This window comes from Dermacentor albipictus, unplaced genomic scaffold (assembly GCF_038994185.2).
Source record: "Dermacentor albipictus isolate Rhodes 1998 colony unplaced genomic scaffold, USDA_Dalb.pri_finalv2 scaffold_13, whole genome shotgun sequence".
NCBI lineage: Eukaryota > Metazoa > Arthropoda > Arachnida > Ixodida > Ixodidae > Dermacentor > Dermacentor albipictus.
The window spans coordinates 629,962-642,570 of NW_027225567.1; the positions used below are offsets into that span (position 1 = coordinate 629,962).

Below are 12,609 nucleotides of genomic sequence, written 5' to 3' on the forward strand. Positions count from 1 at the left end.
ATATGCATTATGAAGAAGCTATTAGCGCCCTACAAAATGCAGTCCATAAGGCTAAGCAATGGTTTGAAGAAAACTGTGTTTGTATCAATGCTAAGAAAAGTAAAATCATGTGCTTTCGTAGTCCATTAAAAACTCAAAAAACAAACTTGCCAATATTTCTACATAATGAACATTGTATTTCATGTAAATGTACTGCTATAGAATATGTGGAGACATTCAAATACCTGGGTATAACGTTCAACAACGGCATGTCTTGGCAACATCACATGGCGTTGTTGTGTGGCAAACTACGTAGTGTAGCATATTTGCTTTTCAACATAAAGGGTTTAGTACCCCTACCAGTCAAGAAAATGATAGTACATGCACTAGCGTACAGTGTGCTGAGGTATGGGATAACGATCTTCGCCTTTTGTACAGAGCACTGGAAAAATCGCATTGATAAACTGCTAAATAATATGTTAAGAAAGGTGGCTTATGGTACTACACTTAACGACAATAATATTTTTCAGGAATTAGGATTTTGCACATTGGAGGATTTATTTACCAGAGCTGTTATTATGCGGCATAATTGGAGCGATGAATTCAAAGAGGCATACGATGCACCTCGATTGTTAAGAAAAAAAACGTTTTAAGGTACTCTATTCCACTACTAAGTATGGTGACGCGAGAAGAAGTGTATACATCCCAAAAATATTTTACGATTTGGCCGATGAATTCTTCTTGGCAACTTCGAAAAAACAGTTAAGGAAATTATTGATGAAATGTTGAAATTTAGTCCTGATCTTTACTTAAGTTGTTTATGTGTTTCTCTTTATTTACCATGTCATTATCTGTTAACGGGTAATACTACAAAACATTCTTCTCAAAGTTGAAAAAAAACGTGTTATTATGTAAATGTCCACCTTTTCACTTTTTATGTAAATATGTAACCACATCGCTGTACCGACTGTGATGACGTCCTTGCCCTTCCCTGTCAAAATGTACTGTCGCTATGTAGATGACACCTTTGTGATTGTCGAAAAGAAAAACCTGCATGCCATGCATGAGGCGGTTAATGCCGTCCATCATGCCATTCAATTTACATGCGAGACGGAGAATAGTGGCAGCCTAGCCTTTCTAGACGTGCTGGTACGACGGAGCGAAGGAGGTTCGGTGGAGACAGCCGTATATCGCACACCTTGCGATAGCGGGAGTGTGCTGAGTTTTGACTCTCACCACCCTATAGAACACAAACATGCCGTGGTACGTACGCTCCTGTCTCGTTGCGATGCGCTCTCGTCAACGCAAACTTTGAGGGAGCTAGAATTAACGAATGTTGCTGCTCTTTTGCATAAACGGAGTTACCCTGAGCACTTTGCCAATGATACGCAGCGCCGCATGCAAAAACCCCGCGAGAGCAAGGCCGAAAGGCCAGCTTAATTTGTGTGCATTCCGTATGTCCGCGGTGTATCAGAAGCAGTGCGCAAGGGCTTTACGGCCTTTGGGTGTTCGAACTGTGTTCAAACCCTCGTACACATTGGGAAACGTGTTCCCGAAGCCAAAGGACCGCACACCTCCGGACGAACAAAGTGGTGTCGTCTACAAGGTCGACTGCTCGGACTGTGGTGCCAGCTACATTGGCGAGACGGGGCGGTGACGTCGCACTCCAATCAAGGAACATTTAAGAGATGCTACGAAAGTCACGCATGCTACACGTGCCAAGACGGAATTGGTTGATCATTGTTTATCAACGGGACACATGTTCGATTTTGACAATGTAACCACACTAGCACGGGAACACCGATGGGGCCCAAGAAAGTTCGTAGAATCATGGTTCATCCGTCGTAATCAATCTTCATGCAACTCTAACCGTGGCCCCCTGCCGGATGTTTACGGCAGTTTCATAGATAAATAGGATGTATCTCTCATTTGTTGCCATTGTGTACTGACGATGCCACCCGCATAGGTGGCGAAACGTCTATGTTTTTGTTATTTTTCGTTAAGTAAAGCCAGTGAAAACAACACTTTGAAGCATGAGTTCCCCTGGCTTTTGGAACATTTTCTCACTAATGTTTAAAGGCGGGGTGGCGGTTAAGCGCTGAGTGCGGGCTAGGGAGTGAACTGGCGTGCCTGCGTGAAAGAGGTGGCTCTGCGGTGAAAAAATTAAAAACCATTCCACTCTGTGAAGATGGAATGTCAGCGAAAACTGACGACAGTCAAGGCTCTCAAACGAAAAGCAAAGTGCTTTCGCTACCACCTTCACACCTTGCTTTTCGTGAAACTCTTTTCCCGTCCCGCACACCTCGGATTCAGCCACCACACCGGGAACGTCTCGGAACGTACGGGACAGTACCTGTAGCGCACTGTCCCGGTTAGTGACGTCTGGTACATTTCCGATCATCGTCAGGGCGTTCTAGAACCACAGACGCTGGCACACTTTGCAACTAAATCCGAAATGTTTATCCAGAAAGTCTCGTTGAAACTTGGCACCCGCACCTTTGAAGTCGTTCGCTTGGTCCATCCGGTACCTGTGCCGCTATGCTGCGTTACGAGTGGGGCATCGTTGCTCCTTCGGAGTGCCCGGGTTCACGATTGTCGTTTTCGTTCGGCATCGCGGGGACGTTCTTCGTTGGTGGTCGTTTCGCGCCAGTGCTATTTACATTCTCGTTGCTGTTCCCTCCGGCGCTCCTCGTACGCATGTTGTTCTTCGGGTGTACGAACTGTACGTGTCCGCCCCATCAATAACGCAGCTGCTGAATGGCTCACACCCCCTTAATCAATGGCTCATACACCAGTAGACGCGGACTCCCAACTACGACGACAGAAGATGATGATGATGAAAAACTTTATTTATCCCTCTTTAAAGGGAAGGGGGCAATGGAATAGAGGGTGGGGGAGGAACTACTTGAAGTAGGCCTCCTTTATCCTCTCAGCCCACTCCAGGATGGCCTCCTGAAGATCGGGGCTGGAGCTGCGCAAGGCAGCCTCCCACTGCTCCTCACTAGATATTAATTGCTTGAGGAAAGGGGGAAGGGGGTGCTTAGGGCACCCCCACATGATGTGGTTTAAGTCTGCTTTGGGAGAGACACAGAATTTACAAGAGGGAGAAAGATAAATGGCGGGATGAATGCGGTGGAGGAGGTAAGGGCACGGAAAGGGGCGAGTCTGCAGCTGTCGCCACAGAACCTCACACCTACGCGGGGATTTGCCCATGAGTGGCGGAAAGGTTAAGCGGTCTAATCGGTAGTGTGTGCAGATGTCGTGGTAAGTAATAAGTCGATCCCGCGCTGTAAACGGTGCCTCCTCCGTGGCGAGGTCCGACACATCTGATGCCTGCGCCTGGACAGTAAATCCTTGGGTACTGGCATGAGCCGCCTCGTTTCCGGCAAGGCCCGCATGCGCGGGAGTCCAGATTAATGCCACAGTTTGATGGAAAGGATGGGCCAAGAGGAGAGAAAGGGCTGACTTAGAGACCCTACCCGCTCCGAAGTTATGTATGGCTGCTTTGGAGTCGCTAACGATAACTGATGAATTTGGAATTGTGAGGGCCAGGGCTATGGCCACTTCCTCCGCCTCCTCCGAGGAAGAGCCAGGAATGGAGGCGGCCGCAGTGACCTGGCCGTGAGAGTTAATGACTGATATTGCGTAATGATTTCTGTTCCCATATTCGGCGGCATCAACATAGAGCACGTCTTTAGAGGTGGAGAATTGTTTTTGGAGAGCCTTTGCTCGCTGCCTCCTGCACTGTTTGTGATGCACAGGGTGCATGTTTTAAAGGAAGTGGGGGGATGCAGAGGTTCTCGTGTATGTGATGTGGAATGGTGTATTTAGTCTTGATGATGGGTGCCGGAGTGATAGAAAGAGTTTGTAGAATGTGTCGACCTGTTGCGGTGTTAGAAAGTCTGCTATATTGGGATGTGAGGTGGGATTCTGTGAGTTCAGTAAGTGTGTTGAAAGTTCCGGTAAGCATTAGCCTATCAGTGGAGGTACGTATGGGGACTCCCAGAGCGAATTTATATATTTTGCGTAAAAGAGTGTCGATCTTATCTGATTCTGATTTAAGGAAATGTAGATATGGTGTTGCGAATGTAATCTTACTGATAACGAAGGCCTGAATCAAGTGGAGAAGTTCGGCCTCCTTTAGTCCGCCATGTTTATAGGAGACTCGCCCTAGAAGGCCCAGGGTGTGATCGACTGTGGTGTGGAGTGTATGTAGTGTATATGTGTTGAGCCGGTTGCTTTGAATGTGTAAACCGAGCACCCGGAGCCTGTCCACTCTAGTAACAGGGATGTGGTTTAGGATTACTTCTATACTAGACATGTGTTTTCCGGCCCCCCGATGGGATGGTAGAAGAAGCAGCTCGGATTTTTGAGGGGAGCATGTGAGATTCATAGCCCCGGCATGAGCCACGACGGCGTCTGCTGCGGCCTGTAGAGTGTCTTGAATCTCCCCATCAGAACCGCCAGTCATCCAAAGAGTGATGTCATCGGCGTCGAGTGAAAACTTGAGATCAGGAATAGACCGCAATGCTTGCGCCATCGGCATCATAGAAAGATTAAAAAGAAAAGGGGACAGCACAGAGCCTTGGGGCGTGCCGTAGCTACGTAAAGCGTATGAAAGGGATTGCTCTGTGCCTATGTGTATCGTTGCGGTACGGTTGGATAAGAAGGTACATATGTAGTCATATGTCTTTCCGCCAACCCCCATGAGATTAAGCTCTCGGAGGATGGCGGAATGTGAAACGTTATTGAAAGCTCCGTGGAGGTCCAGACTGAGAATTGCTTGCGTATCTAGACTGCTATTAGGTGTAATGATGTCATGCTTCATTCGAAGCATGATATCTTGGCATGAGAGAGATTTTCGAAAACCTACCATTTCTGATGGATAAAGATTGTTGTCCTCCATGTATTCACTCAGTCGGTTGAGGATGATGTGTTCGAGTGTTTTACCTAGACAAGAGGGTAGGGATATAGGCCTGAGATTAGAAATGTTGAGTGGTTTGTTTGGCTTTGGGATAAAAATTACCCTGGCATCTTTCCACGAACTAGGGAGGGTGCCTCTGTCAAAGCAGTGATTGAAGTACACCGTGATGGCTGTGACAGAGTTGTCGTCTAGATTGCGGAGTATTTTATTGTTAATAAGGTCGGGGCCTGGTGCTGACATTGTGCGCAGGATGGCGAGGGCATGGCGAACCTCTGCTTCCGTGATAGCGGCGCTAAGTAGCTCGTTGGGCTCGCCAGTATATTTTGGCATGTCATACTTCTGAGCGGAAGGCAGATGTTTATGGCGGAGGTCGCCGAAGAATCCGTTGAGATTATTTTTGTGTGCATGTAGCAGTTTGTTTATGCTATGGTTGTGGTGTGTGCGCGATGTGGTAGGGTCTAATAAGTGCCGCAAGAGTTGCCATGTGCGCTTGTTATCGAGGTTGTCATGCATGCTTTCACATACCTGTCCCCACTGCTGGCAGGCCAGTTGCGTGGCGTACTCCTGGATCTGGAGGTCTAACTTGGCAATTCGGAGTCTTAGTTTTCGGTTGAACCGTTGCCTCTTCCACCGTTTAAGAAGAGACGTTTTGGCTTCCCACATGTGTAGAAGCTTGGAATCAACCGTAGTGAGAGCGGTTTCGGGGGGCAGAGTGGTAGTGTGCCACTGGGCGTCTGAGTGTAGTTGCTGAACCCATTCTGAAATGTCTTGAATGTTTGTGGGAGCTGATATCTGGCGGGCCTCTCGAAAATTGTCCCAATTGGTAAGGCTGAGGCGTTTGGGTGCAAAGGGTTTGTGTTTGAATTGTAGTGTGATGGTAATGATGTAATGGTCGCTACCGAGGTTAACTTGTGAGTTGTGCCATGTGACGTGTTGGATTCGGTGTGTAAGCGTAAGATCGGGGGAGGTGTCCTTAGCTACGCTATTGCCTAGCCTGGTTGGTGCATCGATGTCGTTATGTAATGTGAGTCTGTGGTCTTGTATGTGGATCCATAGGGCTCTGTTTCCCGTGCCCACAGGGGGAATGTGCCATTGAGCTTGGACTCTTTCTGCACTATCCCCAGGATCGGCCATACCCCTGACCAGATTATTTCTGTTGTCGGACTCCGAAAAGGCTACTTAAGGTTAGTCATATACAGCTTTCGCTGTAAAAAAAATAAAGGTGTCGATTACGGAATTGTGCCCCAGAGCCCAAAAGACCTGGCCAACTGCACTGGTGCGAGGTCTTCTCCGTTGTGCGCCCCGTCGGAAGTACCCGGGTTACACCACTTTCCGACGTGCGGCAATCAGTCGCAGGCAGCGTGTGAGTCCCGACGCACGGTTGACCTCTGTAGGCAGTGATGAATTGGCATTTGCCCCTACCCCTTGCCATACAGATCGAACGCACATTACGAGGAGTAATTGGGCGATGATACTCGCCGTTTTTTTTCTTGCTGTTTTTCTTTATCTTTTGCAGATTTTGACGGAGGGATGGTCACAGAGATAGGCAAAACAGTTGGCACTGCTCTCAGGGTGTAAATAGAAAGAGCGAGAAATATTGGTTGGGAAAGCATCGGGATCCGTGAGCTAGCGGCATCAATATCTATTGCGGCTATGAAAAACGGCACTCACGCGAGCAATACGCAGAACGTGAAATTGATTTTACTGGCCACAGCCTTGTTCAGTTATTTTTGGAAAACCAACCCTTAGCTCTACTCATGTGCTTAAACTGAGCTCTGAGACTGAAACACACGGGGGCTATTTTAGCCTATTTATTATTTCTGACCACATCTTACCTATACCGTAACGAGCAGAATAATGAATTTGTTAACCTTTTATAACCGTTTTTTGCTAACTTCATGCTCTTTAGGGCAGCCAGATCACGTCGTGGGCCATACCTCAAGCACTTAGTTGTACTTGAAGGAGGGCACTGATTATATTCTTGCGCCTGTGCTATGTGAAAAATGGATGACGTCGCACAGTGACATTCACCGCGTCCTTGTATTGTACCGATGATGGGAGACGGGGCAGATGACCTGTAACAGCCACTAGGTGGTTTCACGACTCAGAAAAGAAAAAAAAAGCCTATTGGTTGGCGACAAGAAAGAGATAAAAAAGGAGGGTTAAGACAGGGAGGTTAGCCAGTGCAAGTAGCGGCTGACTACCTTGTGCTGGGGAAAGGGTTTAAGGGAATAAAAGGTGATAGAAGAAACAAACAAAAATAAAGTTAGAAAAAGTCACAGAATAACCCGATGATACGCGCTACCAATAAGAGCAAGAGAAGCATATGGAGAACACAGTTTCCATGGATCCAACTTTTCGATGCAAGTCCTTGGTGTGACAGGCGGGCCTTTTAGGATGCACGCATACGCTTGAAGATGCGCAAGAGTGGCTATACAGTTTACTAAGGCTTGTTGACATTACGGACTACATGATCACGTGTGTGGCATTGTCCGCCCACGTATAGTAGAAACTACGGTCCCGTGGTCTTGGCCTACGAGCTTCGTCAAGCAAACAGCAGCATTAGTTTTGTCTGAAGGGGGAGAGGTACACGAGCGAAGATAGAAAAATGTGTGGTGCGTGCGTATATGCAGGAAAGACGGCTGGCACCACTTTAGTCGACAAAAAAAGTTGGGCTATAAGCGTTATACATCTTGCATAATTGCGGCACAGGTGGGGAAATAGGCTTTGGGCTCATTCAAGAGTAGTGGCAAAGCGAAAAGTGTTCAGAAAGGATACTGTGCACGAGTAGACGAAGGTTTACTGTAAAATAAAGCAGTTATCAAGTAAAACATTGGCCAAACGTGCTCATTCGTCCACCCATTCGTCGAGTTTAATTTTGGTTCAGGCACGGAACGTTAAGTCGTGAAGAAAGTTATCCGACCTGGAGGTCGAATGAACAACATACAGCAAGGTCAGTCTAAGCATTCCAACCAACTCCGAATACCTTTGTGGCTGCAGCATGTCCAGCATCAGCGTTCGTTGTTTACACATTGCAATTCTCTAAGAAGTTCACAAGATCGCGGTCATTCGACATCCGCTTGCGTAGCCGCATCCCTGCTTGAGACAATATATCTTTTCATTCCTGGCGCAAGACTTTACCTTTGTCAAGGCTGTCAAACGCAGTTACAAGGTCGTCCACGTAAAGATGCTTGCGCAGGATACCCGCAGTCTCAGCATAATGTTCCGGCAGGCCTTCAAGATGATGTTGCAACGTTGCAGCCAAGAGCAATGGGCTCGAGGTGACGCTAAACGGCACGCGAGTCATCCGATAGGTCACCACAGCTGGAAGTTCTTCCCCTTTCATTGGCATCATAGCGTACCAGAGGAACTGCACAGGGTTCCAATCGTCCTCTGATAGGGATCTTTGGAGAAAGGCTATTTCAATATCCGCAACGACGGCAGTCTTGTAAGTGCGGAAATTGATCAACAGACCAATGAGCTCTGGGTTCAGGTTTGGGCCACTTTCCAAAACATTGTTCAGTGAGAGGCGATTTTTGGAACCTGATGATGCATCGAATACTGCCCTTAGTTTTGTTGTCTGGCTTTCGTGACGAACAACTGCTTGATGTGGCATATAGTACACCGGACCTTCCGACGTGTCGTAATCCTTGCTGGTTGGCTCTGCATAGCCCTTTTCGATGTAGTCTCTCATGCAGGCGTCGCATTCCCTTATCAGCGAATCTCCTTTCAAGAGGTGCGTTGTCTGTGCTTTAAGATGCCTTTCGGCGCAGTCGTAGTTGTCGCCAAGCTCGTACGCCATCGACCGCCAAGGGAACGGCACCTTATGGTGGCCATTTTAAAAGTTAACGGTTTCTTTATAGTGCTGAAGGACCGCGCCTTCGCAACGAACTGGCTCATGTTCCTGGATACCAATGTGCTGAGGCTCCCATAAAAGCTTTCCCAGAAACCCAGAAAAATAGTCTAGAGGAATTCGAAATCCCACAGTAACGCCGGAAGAAGTAAAGAAAGCCTTGGGAGATATGCAAAGGTGGAAGGCAGCTGGGGAGGATCAGGTAACAGCAGATTTGTTGAAGATGGTGGATAGATTGTTCTAGAGAAACTGTCCACCCTGTATACGCAATGCCTCATGACCTCGAGCGTACCGGAATCTTGCAAGAACGCTAACATAATCCTAATCCTTAAGAAAGGGGATGCCAAAGACTTGAAAAATTATAGACCGATCAGCTTACTGTCAGTTGCCTACAAAGTATTTATTTGCTAAGGTAATCGCAAATAGAATCAGGAACACCTTAGACTTCTGCAAACCAAAGGACCACGCAGGATTCCGTAAGGGCTACTCAACAATAGACCATATTCACACTATCAATCAGGTGATAGAGAAATGTGCGGAATATAACCAACCCTTATATATAGCTTGCATTGATTACGACAAAGCGTTTGATGTTGTCGAAACCTCAGCAGTCATGGAGGCATTACGGAACCAGGGTGTAGACGAGCCGTATGTAAAAATACTGAAAGATATCTATAGCGGCTCCACAGCCACCGTAGTCCTCCATAAAGACAGCAACAAAATCCCAATAAAGAAAGGCGTCAGGCAAGGAGATACGATCTCTCCAATGCTATTCACAGCGTGTTTACAGGAGATATTCAGAGACCTGGATTGGGAAAAATTGGGGATAAAAGGTAATGGAGAATACCTTAGTAACTTGCGATTCGCTGATGATATTGCTTTGCTTAGTAACTCAGGGGACCAATAGCAGTGCATGCTCACTGACCTGGAGAGGCAAAGCAGAAGAGGGGGTCTAAAAATTAATCTGCAGAAAACTAAAGTAATGTTTAACAGTCTCGGAAGAGAACAGCAATTTACAATAGGTAGCGAGGCACTGGAAGTGGTAAGGGAATACATCTACTTAGGGCAGGTAGTGATGGCGGATCCGGATCATGAGACGGAAATAATCAGAAGAATAAGAATGGGCTGGGGTGCGTTTAGCAGGCATTCTCAGATTATGAACAGCAGGTTGCCATTATCCCTGAAGAGAAAAGTGTATAATAGCTGCGTCTTACCAGTACTCACCTATGGGGCAGAAACCTGGAGGCTTACGAAAAGGGTTCTACTCAAATTGAGGACGACGCAATGAGCTATGGAAAGAAGAATGATAGGTGTAACGTTAAGGGATAAGAAAAGAGCAGATTGGGTGAGGGAACAAACACGAGGTAATGACATCTTAGTTGAAATCAAGAAAAAGCTGCACTGATATTTCCTTGTAAATGTGTTCACTCACTCCTATCCGCATCACGCCAGCAGCCGAGGAGTAGACTCCTATTGACTTCCTTGTACCGACGTGGCCCTGGACGGTCCATCCGAATACAGTCATCACTGCCACCAATTTGGAGCTGCGACGCTTAGTGGATCCGTTGACAATTTCCCAGTAAAGATCAACGCCAATCAAAAGGTAAATATTTTCACTTTAGGCACCCTGCGAGGCGTGTGCGACTTGAAAGTAAAATCTTGAAAGTTGAAGTAGAAAAACATTTGACGGAGTAGCCGTGATATCTGCACAGATGCAAGGAACTTCCAATGCTTCCACTCGCACCCCTTTCCCGTCGTACTGGCTTATGAGCCACAGCTCCACACGGTGCGTTTTTGTGCGTGTTATAGCTGACTGGTCACCAAAGGCAAAGATATTAAGCTCCTCTTCCCCAAGCACCTTTAACTGTAGCTTTTCGGATTAGTTGCGATGAAGGTTCGCTAACTGCCACCATCGAGGGAAGCCTGACAAGCGTACGTTCATGACGACCTTCTGTCCAAACTCGCGCTGCCTGCAGGAGAAACTGCTGCTCTCTAGTGCACATCAAGTTATCTCCGGTGCCTAATGATGTCTTCAACATCGTGGCTTGCGCACTCAGAGGTGACGAAGATGCATCCGCTTCATCACTGTTGCGGTGTTTTGTAAAGTCAGGGTCGCACATTGTCGTCAAGTGTCTGCCGTTGCAATGCGCACACCCAAGCCACTTAGCATTACGGCATTCTGTTGCCTCGTGCCCCCTTGTTGTGCACCGGAAACACCAATATTCAAGCTTCAGCACCTCTCTCTTATCCGCCACAGACAGCGTTGCGTTATAGTTGCCGGTCTCATGGCTGTTCGAATTACAAAATAGACATCCTGTGCTGTCCTTGATCGTGGTGTGCAGTGCCGCAGTAGTAGGCACGTTCGCCGCTTTAAAGTTGCTGTTGCGCCTTTCCTTTACCAATTCGGCTCTGTTGTCTCTCGGTGCTTCGGCCTCCTGTATGAACACCCGCGTTGCAACCACTTTTCTCAAAAAACACAACAGTACTTCCAGCTCACTTCCCTCGTTCGTAGCCTTGTTTTTATCGTTGGTATTCCAGACGAAGGTCGGCAGGTACCGCTTTCTTTATTACGGTCAGTAACGAAGTTCCATAAGTGCCCACACTCGTGCCTAAAGAAGTGAGGATGCGTACACCTGTCTCTACTATGTCGACGAGGCTGCGAAGTTGGCCAAGATTCCGTGAGTCATGCACTGACTTGATGCGAAGTAGCCGTGACATGTTGTCTTCGATAATTACTTCCTTTCTGCCGAACCTCTCCTTTAATAGCGAAAGAGCAACTTCATAGTTGTCTTCCGACAAGTCAAGTCCTGCTACCGCAGCCACCGCCTTTCCGGTCAAGTAGCTGTTGAGGTACTTTAATTAGTCTATGTTTGAAAGGTTCTGGTTAGTGTTGATAGCCGACTCAAACTGACTCCAGAACCGTTGCCACTCTCAAAGTTCTCTGCTGAAGTTGTTGATTTCGAGCTTTGTCAGCTTTACGGTGAGGCGTATTTGCGAATTGTTTGCGCCATATTCTCTTTATACTGAGGAGTTCAGTGCGGGATATGCTGAAGCATTTGTGCAGCTAAAGTCGCGTAGCATCCGTTGTACCTTTGTTTTCGCCACGCTGATCTTTTCTCTGCATTTCGGAGCATGCAACTTCCTCTTTGAAAGCTTCATCTTCAACGCCTTTTTCTATCTCCCAATCTAGCTCTTTCAGTGAGTCATCTTTAAGAGAAAGAAGATTTATCTTTTCTCCCAGTTCACCGATTGATGCGCTACCGTCCATGGTAGATACTTCATTGAGCAGCTTGATTGTAGAGGTTCGCACCACGGCCCTTCTTGGCTTGATTCTGTCGATATCCATCTTTTGACGTCCATATTCCCTGGTTTCGGCACCAAGAAATATTGTAGAATAAGAGACGGGGACTTTTCAACCCTGAAAAAACGACAGACGACCCTTCACTCTAAGTGCATCAAGAAGACTCCTTTCTTTTGACTAGGGGGGTAGGGGAAAAGGGAGAGAGTAGAGAGTAAGGGAAAGTAACGATACACTTTGCCAAACAGGCTTTCTTGCTCTCTTCTTGCATCCCGCACGTGCTAGCGAGTCGCTCCAAACCTGAAGGGCACCACCGCAGCACCTGTCGCTGTTCGTGGAACGCGCCTATCAGGCATTCGCACGCAGTTCGAGGGAGGTGTCCGGTGCTTTTGCCACAGCGACCTTCAGCAATGCCGTCTTAGGTGCGGGAGTCCTCACCACATCGTCGGTGGCCTCCAGCGTGGGGATGCTTTGGCTCCAGAATGGAGGACATACAACAGTCGTCTCAGGAGGTGAACTGCAAGTGTTGCGCAAGTAACTATAGTGTCACTCGAT

At 47.4% G+C, this 12,609-nt stretch overlaps 2 protein-coding genes across 2 annotated transcripts in view; both read right to left on the bottom strand.

Annotated features, from left to right (window-relative positions):
- LOC139051640 (uncharacterized) overlaps nucleotides 1-12,609 on the bottom strand; it is a 335,738-nt gene that overhangs the window by 238,310 nt on the left and 84,819 nt on the right. The gene's annotated exons all lie outside the window — the stretch shown is intronic.
- LOC139051674 (uncharacterized) lies at nucleotides 8,022-8,705 on the bottom strand. Its single transcript, XM_070528640.1, has one exon. It carries the CDS (start codon nucleotides 8,703-8,705, stop codon nucleotides 8,022-8,024), a length of 684 nt encoding a protein of 227 aa, XP_070384741.1.